At 46.9% G+C, this 15,418-nt stretch overlaps 1 protein-coding gene across 7 annotated transcripts in view; it reads left to right on the top strand.

The window, feature by feature from the left end:
- The first annotated feature begins 1,671 nt into the window (after positions 1–1,671).
- Positions 1,672–15,418, top strand: part of LOC114202512 (integrator complex subunit 6-like) — a 52,773-nt gene continuing 39,026 nt past the window's right edge. For 4 of the 7 annotated variants that reach the window (XM_028095767.2, XM_028095764.2, XM_028095765.2 and 1 more), the window contains exons 1-2: positions 1,771–2,137; positions 2,279–2,356. In XM_028095767.2, coding sequence (XP_027951568.2) covers positions 2,027–2,137; positions 2,279–2,356 — 189 coding nt within the window. In that variant the 5' untranslated portion in view covers positions 1,771–2,026. Of the gene's footprint in view, positions 1,710–1,768; positions 2,138–2,278; positions 2,357–2,996; positions 3,167–15,418 lie in introns of those variants that run through there. The other 3 variants (XM_028095763.2, XM_028095768.2, XM_028095766.2) reach the window with 3 other exon arrangements.

Raw genomic sequence — 15,418 nt, 5'->3', positions numbered from 1 at the left:
CCCTCCTGCCTCTATGCCCCATCCGTGAAACCTTCTGAACTTCTAGACTACTGGACCATTGCTTCCATTGCGCTTTTTATTTGCATCGCTTGTTTGTCCCTGGTTCAAATACTGCCATGTGGCCTCTTCTGAAATCTTATTTTTCTGAAAATGTTATTGAATGTATATGTAGGTATATGCATACATGTGCATACATATATATATATATACACACACATACATATTACAAAGAACATATGAAATTGTAAGCTCATTGACGTTCAAGGATTCCACGTTGCTTATAGCATACTGCTGGGAATCACACTTCCATATTTAAAAGTTGTGTTACATGAAGTAGTCAGCCAAGCGTGGTTGGCCCCCTCCTGAGCCTCTCCATAGAGCCAGACCTGAGAATATTTCTTTTTTTAAATAATTTATTTATTTATTTGACAAAGAGAGAGAGATCCAGAGAGCAGAAGCGGTGAGTCGGGGCGGGGGGGGGGGAGGTGATGGCAGAAGGAGAAGGAGAAGCAGGCTCCCCTCCTGGCTGAGCAGGGAGCCCATTCCAGGGCTCAATCCCAGGACCCTGGGATCATGACCTGAGCCAAAGGTAGACACTTAACCATCTGAGCCACCCAGGTGCCCCTATTTTATTTTTAAAAAGATTTTATTTATTTATTTGAGAGAGAGTGAGCGCACAAGCAGGGGGGAGAGGCAGAGGGAGAGGGAGAAGCAGACTCCCCACTGAGCAGGTTGCCCAATGCGGGGGGCTGGATCCCAGGCTGAGATCATGACCTGAGCCGAAGGCCGATGCTTAACCGACTGAGCCACCCAGCCGCCCCCTCCCCTTTTTAAAGAGAGAATATTTCTCATTGTTGCCCTAATTCCATCAAGCTGCACTTTCCCTTACTGAAAATCGAATTTAATGCCATCTACCGTAATTGTTTCAAAGATTAAATAAAGCTAACGTGGGTGCCTGGCACTTTATAGGTGCTCAATAAACGTGAGCTGAATCAGAATCTAGGTTGGCAAACCTCCCATGTGTAAAGGCTGTGCAGACGCAACCATGGGTGGAATTATCCCTGGCAGGCCAATACTTAAAAAGCTCAATGAAACTGAAGAAATTTGTGCATTCAAAAGGCCGGTTTAGGTAACTGTGTTTAAGCTTTAGTTTTCTTTCTGAGTGGATATATGTGGAATGCAAGGCCAGCAACCGCCTTACAAATACTCATCAAGAGTGGGGAGGCATCGAAAGGAATGCGAGTAGGTCTTGCCAGGAAAGAAGTTTGCTGCTTCTGAAAGGTTTTGGTCTTAGCCAGTGGCAGGATTGATCGATTGCAGTTAGCAGAGCGTCTTCTGTGCAGCCTGTCCAAGCATCTGCTTCTGTAGGGCTGCGCAACTGTTGCTCAAATTCACTCTCCCTTTCGAATCATCATCTCTGAAGAGACAGCGAAAATCCCTTTAAACCACCCGAAGTATCCTAACAGCTTTCAAGTCCCTTAAAGGAGGGTCCTTAACATTTCCCCTTACCCCCTGCCTGGGTTCAAACTTCAACTCCCAGGGTTCGCCCAAGTCCCTCCCCTTGCCCTGTCATCTAATGAATATGCAAATACCACATAATTGGCAGCCAATGGCGTGGGTTCTGGTCACATGGTGCCCGTGGTAGGTGAGCGGACAGAAGTTGTGTGTCGGTGAACAGAGACAGCTCTCAGTCTGGGGCGAGCGCTTGAGTGAGCGTGGACGGATGCTTGGGCAGTAGTCCCTGCGGCGGCGGCGGCGGCGGCAGTAGTGGTGGCAGGGGAGGGGAAGGGGGAGGGCCCCGAGGGCTACACACGCTCACACTTTCAAGTTCCCTTGGAGGGAGAGGAGGTGGGGCTGCAGAAAGAGGAGGCCAGGAGCAGTTCCATCCGTCCCGTCCCGTCTCCCCCTTTTCTTCTTGCTCCCTGCACCTTGGCTCTGCGAGAGTTGAGGGTTCGGGTGATAGTCCGCGGCAGTGAGGGCAAGAGGGTCAGGAGAGTGGGCAGCGGAGCCAGGGGTGCGGGGGAAGATGCCCATCCTGCTGTTCCTCATAGACACGTCCGCCTCTATGAACCAGCGCACTGACTTGGGCACCTCCTATTTGGACATTGCCAAAGGCGCTGTGGAGTTATTCTTGAAGGTAAAGGGAGGGGAGGGGAGAGCTGGGGAGAACTCCCGAGGGATGGGGGTGGTGGTGGATCTAGGTGCTTCTGTAACGTCCGTATCGCCCCCTCCTCCCTCCTTCCCTTCGCGGCCCCCTCCGTCATCCCTCGTCACGCAGCTGCGCGCCCGGGACCCGGCCAGCCGCGGAGACAGGTACATGCTGGTTACCTACGACGAACCCCCGTACTGCATCAAGGTAAAGGGGCCCTCGAGGGCGTAGGCGGGCGGGAAGTGGGAGCCAGGCGCCCGCGGCTGCCGCCCCCTGCCCCCGCCCGAGGCGGTGCTGCGGTGCCCGGCGGGGCGCGCGGGCCGGGCGGGGGCGCGCGGACGGCTTGGCGGAGCGGCGGCGGCGCCCGCGGCCGGGGCCGGGGGACGCGGGAGGGGCGGCCGCGGGGCAAACGGCTGGGTGGGTGGGGGGGGGGGCCGCCGAGCCGGTGGCGGCGCCGACCGCAGCGGCCTCGGAACATGGCGGACATTTTGCTTTTGTATGAGCCAGAGAGGGAGACTGAGGGCGCTGCTGAGATGGAAGGGAGGGAGGGGAGGGAGGGGAAGGGAAGGAGGGCCCGAGACCCGGAGGGAGGCCGTGGGGTGGGCCCGCCCCCTCGGGGTGCACCGGGCGCGGCGGCGGCGGCGGCGGCCGCCGAGGGGCCGGGCGGGCCGAGCGACTCCGCCCAGAGGTGCTGCCCGCCGGGCGCGCGGGCTCTCCGGGCGCCGGCTCCTCCTCCTGCCCTGCCTCCTCCCCCTCCCCTCCCCCCCCTCCCCCCCGCCAGCGCCTCCCGCTCTTCCTCCCGCTGCCCTCCCCTTCCTGCTGAGAGCGTGGCAGAGCCAGCCGCCGGCCCTCGGAGAGGAGACGGAGCCTGTGCACGACTGTGGTCTCTACCCCACCCCTCCCGATGGCAGATCTGCCCGCGGAGCGAGCCTCCCCAGCCTCAGACCCGGAGAAACTTCTCATTTCTCCCCCCCGGGATCGGTCCGCTCCAGCCCGCTCGCAGGCACCTCCGCTACTGTTAGTGTTTCATTGCCGACTCCGGCGAAGCCGCGACGGGCTGGGGCGGGGACGTGCTGATTGGAACTCACACGGGGCCCGAGCTTTTTAGGGACCTGGCCTACCTATTTACATCCTAAATTAGGTTGCTGTTAGCCACGTAGGGATTTGTCCCGGGAGAAGAAAGGAAGGGGGAGGACTCGACTGCGCGTGGCTGCAGTAGCCAAATTCGATGATTTGATCCACAGCATTCTGACCTACAGGCGAAAAGGAGGGAGGATTTAACCTCCGTGGGGGTAGTTAATTTATGTTCCGAATGGTGAGGAGATAAAGAACTTCCTTGCCTGCAGTGGCCCGATAAACTAGAACGCAGACTATTAAATCAACCTGCATGAGAGTCCTGCTTGCATGTTGAAATTTCAGAAATGTATTATTACCATAATCCTTGACGTCTTTTGCTAGACGCCTTCTTTTTCTCAGAATCATCTTAATAGTGCTGGGGAGCAGCAGTCTGGATGTGTTGTGATCCGTTTTCAGGCGAGGGAAGTGTTTAAAAGAATGGAACCTACCAAAACCGCATAGTTGGCCAGAGAGTGTGTGCCTTCAGAAATAAAACCAAAGGGAGACTTTAATCTTGTAACTTGGAGCTTGGGTTAGCAGTTCGATTGGTGGGTTCCCCTCCAAACTGTTCTGGATTGGAGGTTTTGTTTTTAGTTTTCGATTTATCTATATTAAAAACTGCAGCGAGTAGACAGCTTTCAAAATGCCATAAGCTTTTAAAAAATGTCAGTTTCCCAAAAGGGTGTGACCATTTTTTTTTTCCACATAGAAAAGCAGATGTTTTGTACCTCCTAAGTCTGAAAGTCTACACCCTTTGAGTACTCATGCAGATAAGAACCCACCATCTGTAGTGTGGCCATTGGAAATTCTCCTTAATTTGAAGTAGTAAAAAGGATAAGCCACAAAGCAGTGTGGCTTTTTTTTTTTTTTCTTGAAAGGACAACTTATTTAACATTTTTGATCTAGAAGCATTTCATGGCAATATTTACAGAATCTTTGGAAAGGAAAAAGAAAGTCTCCCCCCCTACCCCTTAACAACCATCATGCATCTTAACCACCTATACATACTACTTTGTGTTCCTGCTTTTCCCCACCTATTTTGTCCCATGAATTATTCCGGGTTGCCACATAGTCTTCATACTTAAAATTTTTAGTGGCTGCGTAACTTATCCATGGTATTTTGGAGGCTCCAGATAGTTCTGGGAACAGAGGGGAAAGTTGGATCTTGTTTTTAGTGGAAACTTCATCTGTTAGCTCATTTTATCCTGCCATGTTATAGATCACATTTTTTCCCCCTTAAGGGGAAAAAAAAAAAGCGTCCTTCCAAGTTGAATTTGATCCTTGTTTTCTGCCGTAGGTCAGGTACAGGAAGGCACTTTGGGTAATGCTTTTAATTACCGATCGTTAGTTGCCTTCTTATTTAGGCTTGATGCTTTTCCAGGGTTCGCTCAGGTTTTTCATTTCATCTCACATGATAACTCCATGTGCTAGAACATGGCTCATGGTTAATGATCTTAATGATGTTTCTGTCATGTTGCTGTGTGTACCTGAATCACTAATGATACGCATCTTTGGTAGCATTTTCTTTTTCTGAGTCTCCTCAGCTACTCCCTCCTTGCCTTCCCCCCAACCCTCCCCGCAGCATGTGGTAACTATTTGTTCCTTGGCTTTTAGGATCTAGGCATTTGGGAAGGCCTGACATTTTAGAACATCTGGTGATTTTTTTCTTAAAATTTTAGTTGAGTCTTTCATTAGCTAATAGCTGGGAGCCAGAAACGTCTGTTTTCCGTCACATGGATTATCAAAAAGGTCTTTCTTTGATTGTCAGCGGGCATCTTAGTTCCTACTCGAAACTTCACGCTTTGTTAAGAGCCTGGGTCCCTTCAGCCAAGTGATGTTACATATAGGGCTTTATTGGTAGCTTATTTTCTGCAGAATACTGTGCACTGTTATTTCTCAGTTGCTCTACAGTTGGAGGGCCATTGTTTATCTCTTCTCAAAATAACTGCTTATTTCTTGGTTATATACAGCTCCAAACACTGCAGAGAGAATTTTTTTTTTATGCATTTGGTTGGGAGGTTTTTTTTCTAATAGGCGTGGAACTATTCCCAGTATATCCACTTACAGGCTCTGACAATAAATCTTGTGAAAAGTTACAGTGACTGGAATTTTTCTCTAATGTATACTGTTAGAGTACATGAATATAGTGTTTCACCTAGGACTTAGTAACTTCTTACTGTATATCCCCTAGGAATGACTATGTGCTCTTTTAAAATTAGTCATACCTGTTACTTGCAGTCGGCTTGGCAGGGATGGAATGAGGTTTGATTTGGGGACCGTATAAAAAGCATATGGAATGCAAGCATTTTGTGCGACATCTGTTTCAAGCATTACTTTGTTAGACAGGTTTTATACACGGGGTCACAAGTGTTAACACTACTTTTATAAAATGTAGCTTTAGTGTACACAGCTAGGATGAAACCCTGTTTAATATTTTATTATTTTTTAAAGATTTTATTTATTTATTTATTAGAGAGAAAGAGAGAAACAGCATGAGAAGGGGAGAGGGTCAGAGGGAGAAGCAGGCTCCTTGCTGAGCCGGGAGCCCGATGCTGGACTCGATCCCAGGACTGCAGGATCATGACCTGAGCCGAAGGCAGTCGCTTAACCAACTGAGCCACCCAGGCACCCCCTGTTTAATATTTTAAATTTCTAGTGTAACCATATAAGACTAATACAGGGTTTTTAAAAAGTGGGACTTGTTTTGCTTACTGGTTCTTAATAGTTTGGCTGAGGTTCTGCAGTCTTGTATGTTTTGTTTTGCTATGAATCATAATTTCCTTTTATTCAGTGAACAGCTGAGGTAAGCTTGTCGCTGCTACTAGTTCTGAGCAAGTTGAAGGCTCCGAGAAGAAAGTGAGCCATGAGACTGGGGGATATAATAAATATTCAAAATAGTTTGATGTTTGAAGCTACTTTCTTAAAATGATTTCTTTTTTATTGAAGGAAGTGCTTTTTTAACATAAAACGGAGTGACTTTTCTAAAAATAGCTGAAACACATTTATAAATAGTGGGCAGAAGTTGTTTTGGTTTTTTGGTTTTTTTGTTTTTTTTTTTATAAATAGGAAGAGATGTTTCAAAGAAATATCCCAAGTCTGTAATTTGAAAACACAGAGCACTTGAAAAAGTGAAATTTTCCCTTGAGTGTTGCCTTTTCACATCCTGTAGCTAGTTTTGTTCACTGGTATCTGCATGCCCGAGTCAACATGTGTCAGCAAAGGCAGCAGTTTGGCTTACAGATTTAGGAAGTAAACTTAATGCTCTTTAAATGATCTGTGTTCCAAACATGTATTGGTATTTTAACTAAGGTACCACTTTTTCCTATGCCCCAGGGAATAGGTGATGGGCCTTATTTGGACAAAAAGGTGACTTAGAGGGGAGCCTTTCACTGTGGTTGGAAGCTAAGGAAGTGCTTTTGGGTGAACCGGTAGCAACGGGGGCCTGTGAGAGCACCCTGAGACAAGAAGGTGCACTCGAATCTCAAAATGCCGCAAAGGGGGTGCATTGACTTCTATGATGAACTGTGTCTCCCCTGACCTTGCTTCCTTTTCAGCTTTCATTGGCCATTGGAAGCATGCAATGATAGGCATTTTGAAATAAGAAAAGGGGAGAGGAACCATTCACACAATGAAAAGGCAACCTACTGAATAGGGAGAAAATACTTGCAAATCATATATCGGGATAAGGCGTTAATGTCCAACATCTATAAAGAACTCATCCAACTCAATAGCACAAAACCAATCATCTGACTTAAAAATGGGCAGAGGAGGGGCACCTGGGTGGCTCAGTCAGTTAAGCGTCTGCTTTTGTCTCAGGCCATGATCCCAGGGTCCCGCATGGGGCTCCTCGCTCAGCGGTGGCCTGCTTCTCCCTCTCCCTCTGCCACTCCCCCTGCTTGTGCTCTCTCGCGCTCTCTCTGTGTCAAATTAATAAATAAAATCCCTAAAAAATGGGGATCTGAATTGACTTATCTCCAAAGAAGACATCCAGATGGCCAACAGGTACATGAAAAGATGCTCGACATCCTTCAGCATTGGGGAAATGCATATCAAAACCGCAATGAGGTACCACCTCACATGTGTTAATTAATGACTGTTATCAAAAAGACAAGAGATAACAAGTGTTGGCCGGGATGTGGAGAAGAGGGAACCTTGTGTGCTGTGGGTGGTAATGCAAACTGGGACAGCCACTCTGGAAGACAATATGGAGGTTCCTCAGAGAACTAAAAATAGAAATACCCTCCGACCCACTCCCTGGGTATTTTTCTGAAGATAATAAAAACAATGACTCAAAAGACACCTGCACTCCCCAACCCCCTAGGTTTATTGCAGTGTTATTTACAATAGCTAAGTATGGAAGAAACATAAGTGTCCATCGATGGATGAATGGATAGATCTTGCCATTTGCAAAACATGGATTATGCTCAGTGAAATAAGTCAGGCAGAGAAAGACAAGTACCATGTGATCTCACTTATGTGCGGAAGCCAAAACAAAAACAAAACCCAAGCTCATAGATACAGGAAGCAGATCAGCGGTTGTCAGAGGCAGGAGTTGGGAGGTGGGCAAAATGGGTGAAAGGGTCAAAAGTTACAGACTTCCAGTTATAAAATAAATAAGTCATGGGGATGTAATGTATGGCATGGTGATTATAGTTAATAATAGTGTATTGCATATTTGAAAGTTGCTAAGAGAGTAACTCTTAAAAAGTTCTTATCATAAGAAAAAAATAATCTTGTAACTGTGTATGGTGATGGGTGTTAACCAGACTTATTGTGGTGATCATTTTGTAGTATATACAAATATGAAATCAACATGTTGTATTCCTGAAACTAATATAACGATTTATCAGTTATACATACACATAGGTACGAAGTAAATGCTTACAGACTTTTGTCCAACCGACGAATTAAATATAGCTTACTGGAAAGAATTTTCTTGTCTTTTTTAAAAGATTTAATTAATTAATTTATTTGAGAGAGAGAGTGTGCGAGCACATGCTGGGGTGGGAGGGCAGAGGAAGAAGCAGACTCCCCACCCAGCCGGGAGCCCTATAGGGGCTTAATCCCAGGACCCCGAGATCATGACCTGAGCTGAAGGCTGACACTTAACCCACTTGAGCCACCCAGGCGCCCCTGCAAAGAATTTTCTGAGTGAGGTACTCTGAGTGGTAACACTTTTCCTTTATACGAGGAATTAGAACTTTAGTGAAAGCTTATCCAGAAAACCCTTCATCACTCAAGTGTATGCCACCCTATCTGTCCTTTTGTTGGTGGTTGTGTTTTGCAGTGAACAAAATTCCATGTTAAAAAAAAAGAAAAAAAGCAAGCAAAGTTTTCGGTAGAAGATTCGGCACAAACTGGCGGATGACGGGGGAGTGCTGACGGAATTACGGAGGCCAGTCTGTTCCTATCCCAAACCTCTCCTCCTCCGTCCGTTCGTTCTTCCCTGCTTCTCCCTTGCTCCACCCCTCAGCACTCCTCACCTGCACCCCTGCTGCGGCGGTCGCTCAGCTGCTCTCCCTACTTCCACTCTTGATCCCCACCGATTCCTCCCCCTCCTTGCCACTAAATTGGTCATCCTCAAAATAAAACAAAGTAAAATAAAGTCACCCCCCTGCTAAAATCCTTCAGTGGCTCCCCAGTACACTTCGGAGTAGAATCCAGACTCCTCCAAGAGCTCCGTCATCTGGTTTACCTTCCCAGCTTGTGTCGTCTCTTGGACCTTAGGCTGCAGCCACAGTGAGAAAGTAGGCTGTCTTCCCTAGACTCACTATGCCTCTTGTTGATCCCTCTGCCTGGGACACACTTGGCCTGACATTCTGTATGTTCTTGGTCTTCATTCCATATTCTCCAAAGTCATCCTGCTCCTGTGCCCCACCTCTGCTCCAAAGGGCATAACAACTCCCACTGTGATCCTGCAACACTGTCCGGACCTCAACTCTAGCAGTCAGCACGTCATATGGTGATTCTGAGTGCTCATGTGAGCTTTTTAAGGCCCCATATTTGAACTTCTCTCTACCTGTGCCCCGGGCACCTCAGGGAGTGCCTAGATTTTAGCAGGTGCTCAATAAATGGGAGAAAAAGATCTTAAGCAGCATGAAATGTGACAGCTACCCAGTCCTGCTCCGGTTTCTGCCACTCTTCCTTCAGAGGGTGATCGCTATTAACGGATTGACGTGTTTAATCTTGATGGCAGCTAGCGTTTTTGCTGAGGTTCAGGTTTATAATTTGGGAGAATTGTGTCTTTGACAAGACCAATGTATGTGCGTCCGCTTTCTTTTGTTGGTTGAAGTATAACTTATCTGCTGAGATACATCCATCTTAACGACCTGACGCCGTTTTACAAACCTTTCTGCGTTCCTGTAACCACCGCCCCAGGCCCAGCTACAGAACATTTCCGTCACTGCAGAAAATGCTTCTTGCTTCTTCCTGCAATCCCTTCCTCCCCTGCAGGTAACCGTTGGTCTGACTTTTATCACCACGGTGGTGATAGGATCAAAATGGTGTTTACAGAAGAAAAATCTGACAGTGAATTGCCGCCACAACCGTCTAGGGGCCTACGATCTAGGCCTGAAAGACCTGGCCCAGGGGGGAGACCAGAAGGGTAAAGGTCATGGTCCTAGTCATCAAGGGTCATGAGAATGGTCCTTGGAAAAAAGGTGACTGGAGAATGTGGATGAAGGTATGGGATGTGTCAAGAACAGTGGACCCTTAACCAACAGATTGGAGGTGAGGGAGGGGGGTGGGCAAGGTACAAACAGAATGCAGGTTCTCCAGTCAGGATTGTAACTAGCTGTGACTGGATCACAAAAGGGCTTTGAAACCTCCAAGCCAGAGTGTGTACATTTTTCCTGGGATGAAGAGCTAGGAGATGGAGTTGAAGAGAAATGGGGCTAGACTTGTCTGTACGCTTGTTAGGTGATTATTCCCACTAGTGGAGGATGAGGTGGGCTGGGGAGAGGGACAAAGGAAAGGTGGGAGGGGCACCAGAAGATGCGCTTGAAATCGCCGAGTTTTGCATCAGTGCTGACCACCTGAGAGCTCTTGGCCTTGAGGCTGGGCTTGGGGTGGGAGGGATGGCAGAAAGGCAGGGCACATGGGAGGAAAGGGCAACTCCTGTCCTCCTCAGGTTGCCTGTGCTTCAGGAAGATAATTAGAACTGCTTGTGAGACAGGGCTCTTAGTTTCACAGAGTGGTCAAACATGGCGTCCAGTTCCCTTTTGCCGAGAGAGCATAAATGAGAGATCCAGGCGGTCCCTTTGTGTGTGTATTGGAAGGTCGGAACTCGCTATCTCCTGGATACAATGTTCTAAATGGTGATTAGGTTCCCAGACCTTCCTCCCCAGGAAAGCCTTTTTAACCCTTAATGTCGCTTAGCCCAGAACTATTGTGTTTGTCATTGTTTCTATGGGGAAATGGATTTGGGTTTCCAGGGTGATTTGTTAAAAACACATCCTTCCCCTCTTCCTCACAACTCCTGGTGACTAGTGAGTGGTCCCAGGGAGGGGTAGGGACACTCTAAGGGCTCCAGTAAGGAGGGTGAAGGGCTGAGGTGGCAGTGAGGGTAGTCATAGCTCTTCAAATACACCATTCATGTTTTATTTTTTTAAAATCTTTTTAATTCATTTATTATACACACACATTACACACATATATGTATTTTAGAGAGGGAGAGAGAGGGAGGGGAGGAACAGAGCGGGAGGGAGAGAGAGAATCTTAAGCAGTCTTCATGCCCAACAGGGGCTCCATCTCACGACCCTGAGATCCTGATCTGAGCCCAAATCGAGAGTTGCACACTTAACCGACTGAGCCACCCAGGCGCCCCTCCATTCATGTTTTAGATCGGCCATATTTACACCATTCAGTACAGCACCTGCTGGGCACACGTGGTGATCAAGCACTTGAAAGGCGGCTAGTCTGAATCAAGATGTGCTGTAGGTGTAAATTAAACACTTGATTTTGAAGACTCAGTACAAAAATATATAAAGTATCAACAATTTTTGGGTTGATTACAAGCTTAAGCAATCATACTCTTCGTATATTGGGTTAAGTAAAATATACTATCACTTTCACCTATTTCTATTTTTTAAAATGTGGCTACTTAAAAATATAAAATGACATATGTGGCTTGCACTATATTTCTGTTAGACAGCAGTGTTAATTTATATTCTTTCTTAAGATATTTATGACGTTCATGTCCTAGAAACTATTTGCTAAGGATGCTCTTTTCCCTTGAAGTTCTGTTTAAAATTAACACCATAATGGACTCATTTATGCATGAAAGGTTATCATACAGTTCAGAGTTGATGGGTCGATAACCCTCGGCCCTGGGGCAAAATATGAAAGCATCCCATTCTTGTTTGAATTGAAAGCCAGTTTGGTCGCTTAGACTTTTGGATGCAGTTGGTGATCCAACTGGTTGGGTTAGAAGTGTTTTCCTAGGCCAAGTACAATAGAATATATGTGTGAACTCCTAATGTAACTCCAGGAATGCAGAATTCTGTTTGTAATATGTGCTCGCCAGTGGCCCTAAATGTTGCATGCTTTTAGTGTTATTAGAAATATGGGACATAGCCCTGATTTGATTTATAGAGCTTCTTGGCCCAAGAATCCTTAGGAACAGCATTCATCAAGAAAAGTAGGATAAAGGATAAATTCTCTAGCTTGGCATAGTATAAAACCTAAGAAACAAAGGGGGGTTTGTATCCCTGCTCTTATTGAAGGCGTTCTCGATGTTTCCTAGCAGAGCCCTTGTCTTATATCATGGGGTGTCATCAGTAGCATTAAAAGGAGGGGGGATGTCCAGGTCCACAGGATAGGAGAGCCCCCGTGATTATTCCTCTCTCTAACCTTGGTCCTCCTAATGGGGGTTATGGAAGTGAAGTGACTACGTTATCTTGTTGCCACTGGAATGATTCCCACTTAAGGAAGAAATAGCAACGTTCAATCCTGAGTCTGGACGAAAGTGCAGATGTACTGCTGAAGGGCACGTATTTTATAGACCTAGTTTTGGGATCTCCTAAAACCCACTGTGTTGTCATCGAAAGCGTTATCTGGCTTTTACAGATATGATTGGCCTTATAACTACTTTCTTATAATTGTGAACACTAATACAGTCGCTTTCTAATAATAGCAGCTGACGTTTATTGAGTAATGCCTATGTACAGGGCAATTTGCCAGTGAATATAAAGCACTTATTTCATTTATCTTCCCAACCAGGCTAACTCAGAGAAACCGGGGCCCAGAGGTTACTTATAACACAGCCGAATAGTAACCCGGGTCTGTCTCTACTCCAGAGCCTTCACTAAATGAGCCACTTCACTTTTCCTATCAGTCATGGGAGAGCATTCCTTTTAATAACTTCTCACTGGTATTTTCCCATTCTGATATGCGTCCTGGAGCCATGTTTTTTAGACAGAATTATCATGCTCTTATTTATAGTTGTTCTTGATATAGCAGTGCTTGGTATTAGAGCAAAGCACTCAGTGAATGAAAGTTATTACTGCCTGGGTTACTAGTTTTATTTTATTTTTCTGACTATTTCTAGGTGAATATCACGGTGCATTCGTTTGTGAAATGATTTGGCGTTTGATGTCCCCCGGTTCTGCCCCTACCCAGGGCGGTGTGTGGAGGTGGTAGAGATTGAGATAGTAGCTGTATGTTGGGGGTGGAGCTTGAGGGCCGGTCCTCCGGTCCTCCGGTCCTCCAGGGCTGAGTCCGCCCTATAGGAAGAGTGGGAGGCTTGAAAAAGCAACAGGGTAGTCTTTGCTTAGCTAGTGGCTTCCAGAATCTGATCTGCCACTTTCACGTTATGAATCTCCTGATACATGTTTTTCTCCTAAGGAAAAGAACGATGTTCAAGATACACCACAGTAACCATTTCGTTTCTTCTAATCCATAACCTGTGGGGAGGCAGAGTGGTTTTGTAAAAGGCTGGAAGGCTCCAGAAGCACCTTTGCAGTGTATTATGCATTGGCCTGTGCCTTACCTAATGCTACCTTCTTTATTCCCTCCACATCACCCAGTCTCCCCAGGCCCCTGACCCCTGCCATAACCAGGTCACTTGTATTTCTTCCTGCTTAGTTAGGTTGGGAGAGGTGGATTTCAGAGAAGGGAAGAAATGGAGATGCTCCCCACCCCCCCCCCCGGCCGCCCCCAGCCACTGGGGTCTTAACTGGAGAAAAGGTGTATGAAGACTTTCGTGATGTCGGGAGGAAAAGTGGAGTGCCATTTCTTAAACCATGTTTGCCTGATTATACTTGTCATTAATGGCATTTGCTCTCTCATTATCTATATCCTGACCTGTAGGTTGAACAGTTCAGTAAACTTAGTACCAAGAGACAAACTCTGGACTTGAATGCTAATGAACAAAAGACTGAAAGCATTTGTGTTTGTGCAAGTAAGGAACAGTACTAGTGAGAAAAGTAAATATGATTTCTCAAGGTCTTAGGATTCACTATATAGCTACTTGGGCCAATTTACTCATGTTTATTCTCTTTGCCCTTGACTACGTTTGGAACTGTTAATACTCCTTCCTTCCAGAAACTGACTGCCTCCTCTATATTCTTTCCCTGTCTTCCAAATCTGCTCTCTTGGTCAATGTATCTGACCTCATTCATGGTTTCCAATATTCCTTCCACACGGATGCCTCTCCATCTTCAGCTTCTTACTTAGCTGACTGCAGGACATCTCCACTTGGCTGTCTCTCCTGCCCTTAGCTCATGGTAGGCACATCAGGAAGACCCTGTGGCCCCGAACCTATCCCCTCTTCCATATTCCCCAGCTTTTGGTCAACCAGGGTTGAAAGCCAGGCATTAATTCAGCTTTGACCCTGTCCTTCCATTTCTTCTAAGACCTGTCCATCATCCCTTTGAAATGTCTCTTACATATGTTCCTTCAATTCAATTTCCGGCTGCCATCACTTGAGGCTGGGGCCCGACCTTTTGAGCTTTGACCACTATAACAACCTTCGACTTGGTCTCCCCCAGTGCCTCCCAAATTCCTACGCTTCCCACACTGACCGCTAACTTTCTAAAAAAGCTGGTTTCATCATATTCACTTCCTTCCCCCGCCCAGGCCTTCAAAGACTCCCCAGGCCTATGGGTGCCATCCTGGGCCCTCTGGGATCTGCTCCATGCGTGTGTATAAAACGTATTCCCCATCATTTCCCCACAGGAGCCCCGCGCTTCAGCCAGACCTGTCTCTTCCACCCCCTGAGCTGGGTCTCCCCATTCCTAATGCCAGCCCTTAGAGCATCAGTTAACCAAAGGAAGGGGAGATACAGAGCCCAGATAGCTGGAGGCTGGTGGGGGGGGAGGAGAGAAAGTGAACTGGCAGCATTCCAATAAGGGTGTGACTTGAGGGGGAGGGTGTGACAGAAGGTGCTTTATTATAATGATGAGAAGTTGCAAAAGGAAGAGGGAGGAGGGTGGAGTATGACCTTTGGAGGTTGATTAGCCTGAACTAGACCAAGATGTGATTTAAATCGGCCTGCAGTTGCCTGGAGGCACGGCTGTGTCCTCAGGAGCCCCGCTTCTCTTTGCATTTGTCTGTGCCCAAAGGGAGCCTGCATAACTAGACAGGAGGCAACAGGATTCCGGGGGAGACTATCTAGGCTTTAATACAGCCACGGCATTGGAAAGTGGGGGTCCCTCCTGGTGTATTTCTTGTAGGAGTAAGCTGAAGATGGGCAGGGCGGAGCTCTCCCATTTTTCTTAAAAGCTCACACGTCTGTGTCGACACTGTGATCTCCACCTCATGGTGACGTTTCTGAGCCTGTGTGTTAGAAGTCTGGTTAAGTCTAGGTCCTTTGACAAAAATCAGTTTCTAGAAAGTGGTCATGGTACATCCTGTCTGGTAGGTCACCCCACATACTGTCACATACCTGTGGCAAGTGGTGTCACTTTAGCACGTAGCCACAGTCTGCCGCTGATTAGATAGATACATGACCCTGGGCAAGTCACTTTCCTTTTATAGGGTCAATTTTCTTATCTGTAAACCGAAGGGATTAGACTAGATTAATTCCACTGTTCTTTCCGGAAAAAGTACGGGACAGACCGTATAACCGAAAGGCACGCAGGGGAATAATTGAGGCATGGAATTCATTAAATTTTAGAAAAATGGGGGCGCCTGGGTGGCTCAGTCGGTTAAGCG

Source organism: Eumetopias jubatus, unplaced genomic scaffold (genome assembly GCF_037043125.1).
Source record: "Eumetopias jubatus isolate StellerSeaLion01/CBP00866 unplaced genomic scaffold, mEumJub1_p1.0 scaffold_11, whole genome shotgun sequence".
Classification (NCBI taxonomy): Eukaryota; Metazoa; Chordata; class Mammalia; order Carnivora; family Otariidae; genus Eumetopias; species Eumetopias jubatus.
This window is presented reverse-complemented; position numbering and strand designations above follow the sequence as displayed.